Source organism: Pseudorasbora parva, chromosome 5 (assembly GCF_024679245.1).
Source record: "Pseudorasbora parva isolate DD20220531a chromosome 5, ASM2467924v1, whole genome shotgun sequence".
NCBI classification, from domain to species: Eukaryota; Metazoa; Chordata; class Actinopteri; order Cypriniformes; family Gobionidae; genus Pseudorasbora; species Pseudorasbora parva.
Window position 1 is genome coordinate 11,895,860 of NC_090176.1, and position 16,608 is coordinate 11,912,467.

General features: G+C 44.0%; 1 protein-coding gene across 1 annotated transcript; it reads left to right on the forward strand.

Moving 5' to 3' along the window:
- Positions 1–14,794: 14,794 nt before the first annotated feature.
- LOC137075837 (uncharacterized protein F54H12.2-like) lies at positions 14,795–16,102 on the forward strand. The gene has a single exon (XM_067444790.1). The coding sequence runs from the start codon at positions 14,795–14,797 to the stop codon at positions 16,100–16,102; it is 1,308 nt and encodes a 435-aa protein (XP_067300891.1).
- The last annotated feature ends 506 nt before the right edge of the window (positions 16,103–16,608 follow it).

Consider the following 16,608-nt stretch of genomic DNA (forward strand, 5'->3'; position numbering starts at 1 on the left):
CGGTCACCCTCCTCCGAAATTCAGGGGGTTAAACTGGACTGCAGTGGTACCAGAGCAGGCTCGGGTAATGGAGCTAGAAGTAAAAACCTTACTGGCGAAGGGAGCCATAGAACAGGTTCCTCCGCTGGAAAGGGAGTCCGGGTTCTACAGCCGGTAATTTATAGTTCCCAAAAAGGATGGGGGGGTTACGTCCAATTCTAGATCTGCGGCATTTGAATCGATCTCTAAGGAGGTTCAGATTCAAAATGCTCACGATCCCCACCATCGTGAGTCAGATCCAGTCCGAGGACTGGTTCGTCACGATAGATCTGAAGGACGCATATTTTCATATCCCCATCCTTCCGTGTCACAGGAAGTATCTGAGGTTCGCTTTCGGGGGCGAAGCATACCAATATCGAGTACTTCCCTTCGGCCTAGCCCTCTCCCCACGCACTTTCACGAAATGCATGGATGCAGCTCTGGCTCCAATGAGGCTTCTGGGCATCCGTGTATTGAATTACATCGACGACTGGCTCATATTGGCCCAGTCGTACGATATGGCAGTTCGGCATCGAGATGTCGTTCTGACCCATATAAAGTGCTTGGGGCTGAGACTCAACATGAAGAAGAGCGTGTTGACGCCATCCCAGAGGATTATGTTCCTAGGGATAGTATGGGATTCGACTACGATGCGGGCATAATTGTCTCCCGCGCGAGTCGAGACCGTACGGGCGATGGTCTCGGGAATAAGGCTAGGCCACAGCATCACTGTGAAGCGCTTTCAGAGAGTGCTGGGGCACATGGCGGCAGCGTCCAACGTGATACCGTTTGGCCTGCTGCACATGAGACCCCTCCAGTGGTGGCTGAAAACCAAGGGGTTTTCCCCCAGAGGGAATCCGTTCCGTATGATCAGGGTAACGCGCAGATGCCTTCGTTCCCTAGTCATATGGAAGAAACCTTGGTTTCTGTCCCAGGGGCCAGTGTTGGGAGCGTCCTGTTGCCGGAGATCCTTTTCAACAGACGCCTCCCTCACTGGTTGGGGCGCGGTCATGGACGGCCGCTTTGCGAGGGGCCCGTGGAAGGGCCGTCATTCCTCCTGGCACATCAACTGCCTGGAGATGATGGCGGTCTACAAAGCTCTCAGGAGCTTTTTCCCGGACCTCCGCGGCCAACATGTCCTGGTACGGACAGACAATATGGCTGTCGTAGCGTACCTCAATCACCAGGGAGGGTTGAGATCGCGCCCTCTATGCAGACTGGCGCATCTGATTCTCCTATGGTCCCAAGGGAAACTGTTGTCCATCAGGGCAATGTATGTCCCAGGGGTTCAAAATCAGGGAGCAGACATCCTGTCAAGGCAGGGGCTGAGGCCCGGGGAGTGGCGGCTCCACCCACATGTGGTGGAGGCCATATGCGAGAGGTTCGGCCCAGTGGAAGTGGACCTGTTTGCGTCTCGAGAGACGTCCCACTGTCCACTGTGGTTTTCTCCCACGCATCCAGCCCCGCTGGGGTTGGATGCCAGGGTGCAGACGTGGCCGAGGCTGCGTCTGTACGCCTTTCCCCCGATCGCTCTGCTCCCGGGAGTCCTGGAGAGGGTTCGTCAACAGGGGGTCAGCCTACTTCTAGTGGCGCCCCGTTGGCCGACCCGAGTTTGGTTCTCAGACATCATAGCTCTGCTGGCAGGTCAACCATGGCAGATTCCTCTGAGGAGGGATCTCCTGTCTCAGGCGGCGGGCACGATATTTCACCCCCGACCAGAGATTTGGAACCTTTGGGTCTGGCCCCTGATGGGGCCAGGTACCTAGAGGCTGGCCTGTCGGCAGGGGTGGTTGAGACCTTACTCAGCTCCAGGGCTCCATCTACCAGGAGACTGTACAGCCTCAAGTGGAATGTCTTTTCCACTTGGTGCGGGGAACGTGAGGTGGACCCAGTTAACTGCCCGGTGGCTTCAGTGCTGGAGTTCCTCCAAGATCGTTTCTCTGCGGGTCTGACCCCGTCCACACTCAAGGTGTACGTGGCTGCCATTGCGGCTTTCCACACACCTCTGGGTGATGGGCCTTTGGGTAGGCACCAGCTGGTTGTACAGTTCCTCCGTGGGGCTCGGAGGATGAGGCCTGTGGCTCAGTCCAGAGTTCCTACTTGGGACTTGGCAGTGGTTCTCGGAGGGTTGGCTGAGGCCCCCTTCGAGCCACTGGAGCTGGCAGAACCAAAACACCTGACTTTTAAAGTAGCTTTTCTCCTCGCTATTACCTCTCTTAGGAGAGTGGGAGATCTCCAGGCCTTGGCGGTAACGCCAACTTGCCTGGAGTTTGCCCCGGGTGGAGTAAAGGCTATTTTACATCCTAGGCCGGGTTACGTACCTAAGGTCCCATCAAGGGTGGTCAGGTCACTGGTTCTACAGGCATTTCATCCTCCGCCTCATGTGATGGCGGAAGAAGGGAGACTTCACCTACTCTGCCCGGTTAGGGCACTTAGAGTCTATTTGGAGAAGTCTGCACAATGGAGGAGATCTCAGCAGCTGTTAGTGTGTTTTGGTTCACCTAAGAAAGGGTTGCCTGCTTCTACTCTGACAATCAGTAATTGGATTGTCCAGGCAATAACCATGGCCTATCGGGTGCGCAGTTTGCCTTCACCCTTGGCCGTGAGGGCTCATTCCACCAGAGGCATGGCCTCTTCAGTGGCCCTCCTTTCTGGGGTCCCCTTGCTGGATATCTGTGAGGCGGCTGGGTGGGCCACCCCGCACACCTTTATCAGGTTTTACAGCCTGGATCTCCCTGCGACGCCTGGTGCTAGGGTGCTCCAGTCCTAGTTGTGCCCGGTTTCCGGCTTCACACTAGGGCAGGCGCTACCCTCGGTGTGGCCTAGTGGGTACTCATCCCCATTTCGTCGTTCCGACGCAGTGTGAAGTTCCCTCTATAAAGGGAACGGCTCGGGTTATGTATATAACCCTTGTTCCCTGAGAGGGAACGAGCACTGCGTCGCGCCGCCACACCTCGGCACGCCTGGAGCGCATGCTTCAGAGCAAATAACTGCCGCCATTATGCGCCGGCTCCCCTTTTATACTTCCGGGTACGCCGTCACAATGACGTCATCACGCACGCCAATCGGATTGGTCTAGTTTCTATTCAGACTTCAGAGCCGCTGATGCTTAGGGAGCATCCCCATTTCGTCGTTCCGACTCAGTGCTCGTTCCCTCTCAGGGAACAAGGGTTATATACATAACCTGAGCCGTTTTTCCTAAACTTAGAAAAGAAAAAGCAAAGGAAAAAGTATATAACAGAGCTGGAAAATGAAAAAGGGGATAAGATCACGGATTATGTAGAAATAATAGAAGAAGTAGAAATATTTTATAAGAACCTATTTAAGAAAGAAGGGGTGAAGCAGGGGTATATGGAGGAAGTTTTGAGTTCTGTAAGTGCGAGGTTGAGTGAAAGTGAGAAAAATGTATGTGAAGGGGACATAGGTATTAGAGAGATAAAAGAAGCTATAAAACAGACTAAGAAGAATAAAAGTCTAGGCACAGACGGCTTAACGCATGAATTTTATAAGACCTTTGAAGATACTGTAGCACCAATATTATGGAGGGTTTATAGAAATATGGAGGAGAGAGGTGAAATGCCGGAATCAATGGGATTGGGGGTAATCACAATATTATATAAAAATAAAGGGAGTCCACTAAAATTAGAGAATTACAGACCGCTGAGTCTTTTAAATACTGATTACAAAATACTGACAAAGGTAAGCATAGCTTCATAGAGCAGACGATGGAGAGATTTGGGTTCGGAGAGAGAATGCTGAGATGGATAAAGCTAATATATGCAAACGCAAAAAGTTGCGTAAAAGTCAATGGGGTGTTAACAGAGCCGTTCAAGCTAGAGAGGTCAGTGAGGCAAGGGTGCCCGTTATCGGCAATATTATACTCAATAACAGCGGAGCCTCTAGCGACACTTATTAAAAGGGATAGAGAAATAAAAGGTATACAAATACCGAAGGGGGGTTTGAGTATAATACATCAGTATGCGGACGATATAACTTTCACAGTTAGAAATATAGACAGTGTAAACAGAATCAGAAAACAGATAGATAAATATGGGGAAGTGTCAGGTGCCAAAATAAATGTGGAAAAATCAGAGATAATGAGTATAGGAGGAATAAGGTTAGAAGGGTCAGATATTCCTTTTAAAATAACAAAAGATTTTATAAAAATATTAGGGGTAAATATAGGTGAGAATACAAAAGAGGCTAGAGATGCAACATGGGCAGGGGTGATAAATAAAATTAAGCAAGTGTTACAGCTCTAGAAACAAAGGGAACTGAGACTAAGAGGTAAGGTGGTGGTGGTTAATTCATTAATGTTAACAAAGTGTAATTATATAATAGGAGCAATCGATTTACCAGACTGGGCACTGAACGGAATAAAAGAGGCGGTGAATATCTTTGTGTGGGGTGGGAAAGGTGTAAAAATATCTGCAAAAACACTAATAGCAGATTACAGTGAGGGAGGATTGAAATTGGTAGATTTGGATGTGAAAAGGAAGGCAATAAGAGTAAAGACAATAATAAAATATTTATATGGTAAAATAGAGTACGGATGGAAGGGGTATATGGGTAAATATCTAAGCGATGGAGGAGGGTGTGGAGAGGAAGGGCTGTTCATGGTTTTAAAAAAGCCAATGTTTGAAAAATTGCCTTTATTTTATCAAGAAGTGTTCTCTGCGTGGGGTGAATTTCTAACAAATGTAAAGTATGAATGTGAAAGTATAAATCAGATTCACAATCAGCCAATTTTTCTGAACCCGAGGATAAGGAGGGGAGGGAATATGTTATATAACAAATTATTTATGAGGGCAGGGGTGAGAAAAGTAAAAGATTTGACATATGAATATGTGAAAGGGTTTATGCCAAATAGGGCAGTATATGACTGTGTGGTGGGGTGGGATGAGGAAATTGGGAAAGCAAAAGTGGATGGTGAATGTGAAAACATTAAAAAAAAGCCTGCCTGAAAAGTGGGTAGAAAGGATTGAAAGTGAAACTGTAAAAGTGGGGGAGTGGGGAATACCAGAAATGTATATTATGGAAAATGAGAGAAAGAAGTTTTTGTGGGAGATAAATGTGAAAACTGTATATAAAATGATGGTCAGAAAAGAGATCAAGACGCCTGCATCAGAGGCAGTATGGCCAATAATTTTTCCTGATTTAAATGTGAAAGCAATATGGAAAAACCTAAATGTGAAATATAATGGACTGGACTGTGAAAATTTAGATTTTAAGTTAAGACATAACAGGATTTACACAAAGGTGGTAATCCATCAGATAAATAGAAATGTGAGTAGGGAATGTGATGTATGTGGGACTGAGCCTGAAACATTAATGCATTTTTTTTTTTTGAGTGCAAGGAACTGGAGGAGTTCCATGGAAAAATGAGAAAATTGATAAAAGATGGAATGGGGAAAGAGGTTGAAGGGAATGAGTGGAAAAAACTGTTTTTGTTTGGTGAATGTACAAATCATAAGGATAGGAAGGTGAACTTCTGGAATTTAATTTTGAGCAATGCTAGGTATGCAATATGGGTGAGAAGGAACACAGCATATTATGAGAAAAAGAAAGTAAATGTGGTGGAAATGTTCAAGAGTATTGTAAGAAAGAATGTGTACTTAATGTGGAAATACCTAAGTAAAGACGACTTTGAAAGTGCATTTGTAGAAGAAAGTGGATTTATATGTACAAAAGAGGGGTTTAGTTTAAATTTCTGAAAAGTCAAGTTTGGTTCATTTTTATTTTATTTTTTTGTGCCTGTTTTCATTTGAGTGATGTAAGGTGGTTAAATTTAAAGAACATGCTGTATACGCTAAATTGATTTAAAATGTTATGGTTTTGAGTGAGGTACAGAATGTAATATGGGTTATGTAAATATTATTTTTGTACTTTTTGATAATAATAAAAAAAAAAAAAAACATGCCCGATCTCATCTGATCTCGGAAGCTAAGCAGGGTCTGGCCTGGTTAGTATTTGGATGGGAGACCGCCTGGGAATACTAGGTGCTGTAAGCATTTTTGCTTAATTAAAGAAAGAAAAAAAAAATAGGGGGTTTGAATGGCTTAAATTGCCCAAATGGAGCAGGAGCTTTCGCTTATGGCCATACCACCCTGAGCGCTAGAGAGCAAAGGAAGTTGGAAGTGAAAGGCTCTTCATAAGTTTTATTTGTTTTTGTTTTTTAGTTTTTTGTTTCAATAGTGTGCGAGAAGATTTGTTTTTAATTTAAGAGGCACACGTTTAAGCTCCAAGCAGTTGATCTGCTTGGAAGCAATCCTTAGTTTTTTTCTACAATGGACGGACCACATGGCAAAGACCTAGGAATGGAAGGAGGACTAGATGAACGAACTGAGCGAAACGGAGGAGACAAAGGATCAAGAGAGGCTAATGGAGTGAACAGGGATCGAGACGGGCATTGGAACATCAAGAAGCAAGTGGATTATTTCAAAGAGCAGACGGTGGTGATTGATCTGAGGGATAACAAGGAGGTAAAAGCAGAAGACATCATTAAAGTTGTATCGCAGAAGATTGGTTTTGGCAAGCTGTTGGCAGTGAGGCCCAAGCATTGGAATGAGTATGAGTTGACTTTTGAAGGTGCAGGTTTCATTTATGTGTCTCTGGATGGTATGGAAATAAAAGGACAACTCTTTGATGTAAGGAGGTTGGAGGTAAAAGAACACATGGTGTATTTTCTACACCTGCCAGCATATTTAGAGGATGAACAGATTGAGGGCAAATTGAAGTTTTGGGGAGTGACTCCCGTGATGAAAATAAAGAGAAGGTTGTGTCCGGGAACGAACATTACGGATGGAACGAGGTATGTTAAAGTCAAGTATCCTAAAGAGGTAACATCCCTGCCATATAGTGCAAAATTCGAGATGACAGAGGGCACTCAGTACTTAAGAGTAATCCATGATGGACAGGAAAAACTCTGCCGTATGTGTATGCAGCCAGGGCATATCTTCAGGGACTGTCCTGACTTTAAATGTTTTGAATGCTGTGAGCAAGGACATTTTGCAAAAGACTGTAAAGCGGACAAATGTCCTGATTGCAGAAAAGCATTCATGAGATGTGACTGTAAAAGTGAACATGAAGTTAGTGAACCTGAGAATAATATGGAAATGATGTGCACTGTAAATAACAAAGAAGAGGAGAATGGGGTTGTTGAGGGCAATGAGGACAGTAAAGGGAATGAGCAAGGAAAGGGTGGAGATAAGGAGGTGGAGAGAAGAGAGGGGAAGGAGATGGAGATAGAGGGAAGTATGGAAGAACGTATTGGGGGCCCAGTGGGTGATGCAAGAAAAAAAAAGGAGGGAGGATAAAAATGAGAGGGAACAAGTAGAAGAATGTATAGAAGTCAATTTGGAGGAGCTTAGGAGGGGAATGAAAGGAGGAATAATGAATAAGCCAAATGTAGAAGAAAGCAGAGAAAAGGGGCAGAGAAGGAGAATTAACTTAGTACAAACCAATATGGAGTTTTAATGGGGGGGGGGATGAAACATGAATGTGTTGTTTGTAATGAACCTTTGTATTGTTTCAATCAATGTGAGGGGATTAACTAGTGTGGAAAGAGTTATGCAAAAAAGCTGATGCAATATTATTGCAGGAAACATGATTGATAGTTTCAAAAGAAGATGGAAAGAAGGAATTTATTATAGTAATGGAGAAGGGGGCAAAGGGAAAGGAGTTGCTGTGTTATTTAAAGGAAATGTGAGTGATGTTGAAATCATATATCATATCATATAAAGAAGGAAAGGGCATTATTGTAAAAATGGCTATAGGAGGGGAAAATGTTTTGTGTAATGTACATGAACCAAACACAGAGGCGGAAAGGAAGATGTTTTTTAATCATTTAAATGGCTTGATACGAAAAAGGGAAAGGCTTATTCTAATGTGTGATTTTAATACAGTTTTCAGTAGAATGGATATAGCAAATTATATGGTGTATAAAAGAGAGAGGAATTGCTCAAATTAATGGATATGATCATAACAGACAGACATATGGAGAGAGGAATGAGGGTATAAGATACTTTTCTCTAGACTTCAGTTGGTAAAAGATCAAATGAAGCAAAGTAGAATAGATTTTATGTTGATTAAAAGGAATATGAAGAAAAATATTGATAAGATATATTATAAGATGACTTCTTTAAGTGACCATGGGATGTTAAGTAAAGAGGGTATGATGTGTCAACGTGATCTCATGGAAATACGTGTTGATCTGTACGTAAAGTTTGTTCAAGGAAATCGTATGCATTTGACGTTGAATGGACGCATATGCGTACAATATGGACGTATTTTGGCTTTATACACGTACATTTCTAACGTCTTTGCACATTAATTACGTATAAATGCATACGTGTAGCCTGTAGTTTTCAGTCATGTGACTGTCGCGGAGCCTTGGAGAGCAACCGCTGTAGAACTCCATTTAACTGCAGCACAGCACACAAGCCTGTCAAATTTCCTTCTTAAAACAAAAATGTGTGAACAAGATGCACGTTTTGGCACTTATGATCCATACCAGTAGTAATATAATGCGGCATGTGACAAAAAGATTTATGGCTTTGACCTTTTGCCCGATTGAACTTCCGGGGTCACGGTCATGGAGGGGTTTCCGGTATGATTTATGACGTGACCTTTTGCCCTTCCGGGGGTTCATGGGGATTACGGGTATAATTTATGACATGCCCTTTGACCTTCCGGGGTTGGTGGGGATTACCGGTGTAATATATAATGTTTTTGACAGATGTTTTTATCCTTTGAAGTGGGTATGATAAAGTTTTTATCCTTTGAAGAGGGTATAATATATGATGTTTTTGAAGTCGTTAATAATATATGAAGTCGTTAATAATGATAATATATGTTGTTTTTTATCCTTTGAAGAGGGTATGATATATATTTGTGACGGAAAGTTTTATCCTTTGAAGTTCGGGCTATCAGGACCCTCCTCCTCCTCCTCATTCCGTAGCAACGTATATAAACTGATCGATGTGTAGTCTGTTCTACAAAAGAGAATCATGAGCTACATGAGGATGGATGGTTTATCCCCCCCTAATTCGCCGGAAAGACTGCCTAGGGCACCGAGAAAACCGTACGGTCACATCCGTCTGACAGATTTTCTCCACGAAGTTACCGAATGGAAAACAGCTGAATTTAACATGGGCAGCGGACGCGTATTCGGGTACAGATTTCATAAACCGACTCGTACTGTTACGCTCTACACTACCGACAACCATGGAGAGTTTCAGGCCGTGGAAGACCCCTGCGTTGTATTTCCTGAAAAAGACTGGAATCTTTTTTACAATTTTGTCTGGAGGGATCTGAAAGACTGCGGTGAAGAACCTTTGTACGTTGCAGAGTGGGACAGTGTAACCCCGAATGTCCGGTACCGTGTGGTGGGTGATCACACTAAAAAGATGGTGAAGGAATCTGTTTACATATTCTGCTGTAAAGAGAACACGAAACTCAGCAACGTTCGAGCGAGGGCTGTCATACCTACCGAGCATAACGATCTGTTTGAAATGCAATTATTGTTCAACTGGGGCGATATGGATCTGCTGAAAGATATTTTCCCGAACATAAACAAAATGTTCAAATGGTGTGACATGCATGACGGATACAGCAAAGTTAAAGTGCAGCTGTTCCACCCCGACAAATGCGTGCGCAGCAGCACTGAAGCTATAGCGTCCACGCCCATTCACTACGCGCATCAAAAACCTCGCCGCAGAGACCCACCCATGCGTCATTTATAAGTCATGACTGAAGAAGCATCATCAGACCCCGCTCATGTCTGTAGCTGCGGTATCTCTTTCGGCAGCATTCTCGACCCTCCTGATGACAACGCGTGCGACCATAGTCTAACTTTCTCCCCCGAACCGCCGGATCTCCACAAGGACTGGCTGGATAAATTCGCTTCGGACATCGGATCACACAACCTGACTTACCTCTCCGCTGATAAAGGCTGTTACGACGCTACAGACGGATGTTTCAGCGACGTCGGATTCAAAATCATAAAAGCCGCGACCGTGCTGCTGCTGGAACATCTCATCTCCGACAAGCTCAAGGACGAATGCCAGGGTTGTGCGATTAACCATCCTAGCCAGCTGCAGCATTCCTGCCTGTTTGACCCACCCAACTTCTTTTTGGACACACACTTTGACGAGCTATCAGGCAAGTTGTTTAAACCCTTCTTTCACGGCATCATCACTATTCTCCTAAACCGCTGCGGGTTAAAATCTAACCCTCATCGTATTCAAGGAACAGTCTGTACTATCCTGCACGAATTGAAAGACGAGCCGTTCATAGCGGCCAAGCTAGAAGAAATCAGGGGGAGACTTCTGGACGCACCCTGCAAGGATATAGTCTACGACGTGGTTGATCTCTGGGAAGGTCTTTCGATTGTGAATGGCTAGCGATCAAGATCCCTCCAGCATGGGTGCGAACTGCAGCCTAAAGAGTTGTGTGGAATTCATGTTTAAAGATCATTACAGAAACCAGATGAGCAATCTGTTGCATAAGATTATTGCGGATGCATCCAACCCCGGTTTTCCAATTGACACTGACACGAGGCGTGAAGCGAATCTCAAGAAAAATATGGTGTTAATTAGAGGAATACCTAATTCATGGGATGATTTGACGGACAAATGCGCAGACGGTACCAAACCACCCGATGTCATGATGAAAGAGGTTCTAGATATGCTGTTTCAATCACAGTCTGAGATTGGAATCACAGACCTGTTGTGTTCCTGTACCTATGTGGCGGACGTATGTTCTACACTGATATTGAGTACACGCGGGTATGATGAAAATGATGAAAATGAATTAACCAAAATTGACGAAATGGAAAACATTGTTGAGAAAATTGTCGCAATGTTTATCGATTACATCCTAGCCCAAAACATGATGGCCTGCAGAGATTTTCTTTTCTGGTTAGACTTTCATTGATGTGATTATTACCATCATAATTTTTTACTAGCCATTATATCCTGTAACAATATTATATTCATTTTTAACTTACTTTGTATCCCGTAAGTTATTACTTAGATGTTGCTATATTAACATCATTATATCTGTTTTTTATGTACTTGGATTACATGATCTGTTATTTCATTGTATCCATTTTACTTTTGTATTCTGTAACTTTTTTAATAAAAGATTGATTCAAAATCATTGTACGCATTATTCTTTTTGCAACGGCTGAAACGACATCATGTCGGAGCTCATGAAAAAGACTTATTATACACCATCCAACCCTGGTTCTTTAGGGGGTAAAAAGCGATTAAAAGACGCCGTCTTAAAAGATAGCGGGGTTCGTCTAAGCGATAAAGAGGTTTCAGAATGGTTGGCCGGTGAGGATGCTTACACATTACACAAAACAGCTCCTATAAAATACAAACGAAATAGAGTGGTTGTGTACGGGGTCGATACGCAGTTCCAGGCCGATCTTGTCGATATGACCGCCTACGCCAAGGATAATGACGGTAATAAATTTCTGCTGACCTGTATAGACGTATTTAGCAAGTACTCGTGGGTTCGAGTGTTGAAAAATAAGAGCGGCATTGAGGTTACTAAAGCTTTCAAGTCTATACTCGATGAGGGGCGTGTACCTCAGAAACTGCAGACGGATCAGGGAACGGAGTTTTTTAACAAGCATTTTCAAGATATGATGAAAAAGCACGACATCAATCACTTTGCTACCGCCACGGATTTGAAAGCCAGCGTTGTGGAACGGTTTAATAGAACGTTAAAAAGTCGCATGTGGAGATTTTTAACGGCTACAAATTCGCGCAGATACGTAGATGTTTTACAAGACATTATTCAGGGGTACAACACGAGTTATCATCGAAGTATCAGAATGAGACCCGTGGACGTGGACAAAGTAAATGAGGATCAAGTGTTTCAAAACTTGTACGGCGATATAAAGAAGACCGGGGTTAAACCCCTATTTAATTTCAAAGTCGGCGACGTCGTTAGGATTTCTAAAGTCAGAGGTCCGTTCGCCAAAGGTTACGAGCAGAACTACACGGAAGAATTTTTCACCGTGGCCTCTCGTATCCCGCGACAACCCCCGGTCTACAGACTCACCGATTATGACGGTGAAGTCATCGACGGGGTTTTTTATGAAAAAGAGCTGCAAAAAATAATTGTTAGTAAAAACAAATCTTTTAAAGTGGAAAAGATTTTAGGTCAGAAAAAACAAGGGAAATCTACGCTTGTTCTAGTGAAATGGCTCGGATGGCCGTCAAAATTTAATAGTTATATAGATAAAAAAACTCTGCTGGACTTGCAATCTCCTTAAAACGATGCGTCGTTAACGGGGCCGACCCATACGGGACGAAGGATCGTCATGGATGATCACGGGTTCTACGTCACCTTGCCGTGCAATGCGTCGGCGTCGGTTTATCCTGAAAATCGTATAGCCTGCTATACAACCAGGTTGGCTAAGCCCATAAACTTGAAAGGAGAATGGGAAGTCGGACTCGCCGAAATCGAATATCCTAGAAGTTGGTACATCTTTAATGACGAAGATGGACATTTCATTCTACATAAGGCCCCGGAACCCCCCGACGGCACCTCCACACATATTGGTATTTCTATCATTTCAAAATTGAACATAAACGGCGGTTACTACGTAAACATTCAAGCGATCCTCCGTGCTATAAACCAACATCTCACGCCCTCGGCCGTATTGCATCACGACGAATTAAAAAACAAGGTCTATCTGGTAGCGAAACCCAACATTTCGATGAGTTTCCGAGGGAAACTGGCCATCCTTTTAGGAATGACGCAAAAACCTCTCGGAGGTTTAAGCTATCATAAAGAACCCGATTTTACTAAGGGCGTTTTCACACCTGAAAGTCCGCACCAAGGTCCGAACCAAAGTTTGTGTTTGGACATTTGGTTCTTTTTGGTTTGCTTTCACATTGCAGTTATGTCAGCGCACCAAAGAACTTTACATGACGCACTGGCGTCCTGTCGTCATCATCTATGTGGGCTGCATCTTAACATTGATTGGTTTGTTAGCGGACGTGCGTCTGACGTCAGTGTGTTGTCAATTCAGCGGCTAACTTTGACAAGAATGAATGAACAGACGCATATCATTGGCAATACTGTTAATATTATGGCACTACTATCTACAGCACCAACTATACTCGAGGCAAATCCATCTAATGAACGTCCTCGTTGTGCAAGGAAAGGAGGAGCTCCTAGAAGATAGGCTTTTTAGCCAAACAATTTGTTTTATTTTATAGTAATGTTTAAATACTATAATGTTATTTTTAAATTTCATCTAGGCTATATTGATTATGAAACGTGCACAGATGTGCAATATATGTCAAAGACATCGAGTCAGAAATAATTTTGACCACTTCATTAAGATTTGTTTTGTAGAAAGCTTTGTATTTTGTATCTTAATATTAATAAATGTTTCATCATTTGCCTGAATTTAATAAATAAGCTTAAATAAATAATATAGCAGACATCCCGTGACGGAGTGATCATTTGCGTTGCACATGAACTGGAGCGGTCTCATAAATAAACGAAAGTCAGCATATACTTGTCTCACAGACATTAGAACATTATATATATATATATATATATATATATATATATATATATATATTCACAAGCAGAGCACGCCGTTCACGCGAACTGACATGACTACACAAGCGGTTCTGTTTAAAATGCTGCGCGCTCCATCACTGCATGTGCTGTGAGTTTAATCTGTGTTTTTTCACTAATCCTACACCAGAACTTCCTGTAAATGGTCTGAAAGTCCGAACTATACAGAAAATGCTTTCACACAAGAAACGAACCGAACCTTTGTTCAGTTTGGTCCGGACCGAGACTACCTCTTGACGTCGGACCAAATTTCGTCTGTTTGGTCCGGACCATGGTCCGAGGGAGGTTTCACACCTGTTATTTTGGTTCGTACCAAACTGAAAAGTCCGAAAATCCGGACCAAACAAGGTAGGTGTGAAAGCACCCTAAGACCGTCATCTCGTACGCACCTCATCAAGCGGATATCAACGCGGGGTTCTACACGATGTACGTTTACACAGACGTCATCCAATATCAATCGGTCGGCGATTCGCACGTACCCCTCTTGAGATGCGTACATATAACGGGTAAAAGCAACGACGCGGTCATTGCCAGATACGACAACCCCCATTACGCATCGGTCAACAAGGATCACATCGACAGCATCATCATAGAGTTGAAGGACGATCAAAACAACGAGGTAGCATTTTCTTACGGGAAAGTCATAGTAAAACTTCACTTTAAACCAAAACGTATCCCGATTCTTTAAAAATGGTTTATTATACACCTAGAGAGACCAATACCTCGGACTATGTAAGCTATTACCAAAATCAAGCCGGCAGCGGCTTACCGGGGTATGCAGGGGGCGGGGTTATGTATGGGGCGGGGCTAGGCGGTTTATTTAGAGGCCTTTTCAGGATGGCCATACCTCTGTTAAAAAGAGGATTTAGCATCGCGAAACCTCACCTAAAATCGGCGGCTAGAAATATAGTATCCGACGTCGTCTCAAACGTATTGACGCGGGCCCATAACGATAAAGCTCAAGACGGGTCCGGGCTAATGGTCATGGCCCGTAAGAGAATGTCTAAGCCGTCCGGTGTGAGGAGGCGTGGTCAATGGCTAGCACAGAAGAAGAAGAAGAAAGCGGCGAGCGGATCAAACAGGCTCTCACTCGCACGCAGAAAGCGCAAGAAGTCTGTTAGTCGAAACGTATCGATCAAGAGAGCCTCAAAATCTATATTCTAACATGGCGTTACTGCATCGCATGTCGGGAGAATGCATCAAGTCGGAGCTGGACTTATTTACGGTCCCGATGACGCAGACCGTTATTGAGAAAAATGGCTATTTAGAAGTGGCCCCTTTATCGGCCATATCCGACTCCGCTCCGTTGGAATTTTTTATCGCGGGCAACGGCGATGATTATTTGGATCTCAACAACACCATGCTCTATCTACGGGTGAAAATCACGAAACCTAACGGTGATGTGATTGCACACCCGGCGAAGGTAGGGCTGATCAACTACCCCGGAGCCACCATATTTTCACAAGTCGACGTAACCCTGGGCGATCGTCTGATATCTCAAAGTTCGAGCACCTATCCTTATCGCTGCATCATAGAAAGTCTGATCAACTACGGTAAAGATACTCTGGAATCTATTTTCGCCTCCGGCTTGTTTTACAAGGACACCGCGGGTCAGATGAATGTCCACGACCCCGCAGGCAATAACGCGGGGCTGACAAAGAGATCGAGCTACACCAGCGAAAGCAAGGAGGTGGAACTCCTTGTGCCCATACACAGCGATATATTCTTCCAGGAGAAACTTTTGATAAACGGGGTTGACATTAAGATAAGATTTATTAGAGCAAAAGATGAATTCTGTCTGATGAGGTCCGACGACGTGGCTTACAAATTAAATATAGTGGCTGCATCCCTATTTGTCAAGAAAGTTTCTGTATCACCGCCGGTGAGACTGGCACACGCCCAGACACTACTCTCGACAACGGCAAAGTACCCCGTCGATAGGGTCAGTCTAAAATCATTCTCCATACCCGCAGGGGCTCGTGTTTCGAATCAAGAAAATCTGTTTTTAGGAACGCTACCCAAGTCTATCGTCATAGGTATGGTCGACAACGACGCCTTCACCGGCTCCTACACGAAAAATCCATTCGCCTTTCATCGTTATAACTTAGAATTTTTAGCGGTGTACCTTGACGGACAGCAGGTCCCCACGAAGCCTCTTCAGCCCAATTTCAGCGATGGAATGGCGGTACGGGAATATTATCAGCTGGTGATGGCGACCGGGAGACATCTTAAAGATCAACCGCTCGCTATCGGCAGGAATGATTTCCTGAACGGATACACGCTTTACGCATTTAACCTCACACCCGACGAAGAGTGCGGTCAGCACGTTTCGCTAATCAAGTCCGGGAATATCAGAGTCGAAGCTCGTTTCAGACAACCGCTGCCGAATACCATTAATTTAATCATTTACGCGGTATTCGACTCCATCATTGAAGTATCTAACAGACGTCAAGTGCTGATAGACTACTATTGAGATGAACACGCTGCAACTCACGGCCGTCATGGATAAAATCACATGCGGGACTCATTTTCTCGGGGTTCTACCGAGCGATCAACTACCCAAAAAAACCCTAAGGATCTTACCGTCAATGGCGATCATTAACACCCACCCTTCCTGGTTACCGGGCGAGCATTGGATCGCGGTTTATTTAAGCGAGGAAGGACCCACATGTTTTTTCGACAGCTTCGGCAACCCGCCCAAAAGCCAGAGGTTTCCAATCACCATCAATAACTTTCTAACAGCCAATGACTCCGCGGTATTATATTCCGACAGACGCGTCCAGGATTATTCATCGGATACCTGCGGTCAGCACTGTGTGTTTTTTCTATATCATTTAGCCAGAGGATGTGACTATAACCATGTGATGAAACTATACACCGATGATTACATAAAAAATGATAAAATGGTGTCCCTTTTTGTGAGGAGATTAAGACCGTATGTTTGTAATAATGAAATGTTTTCCTGCCTTCACTGTGTGC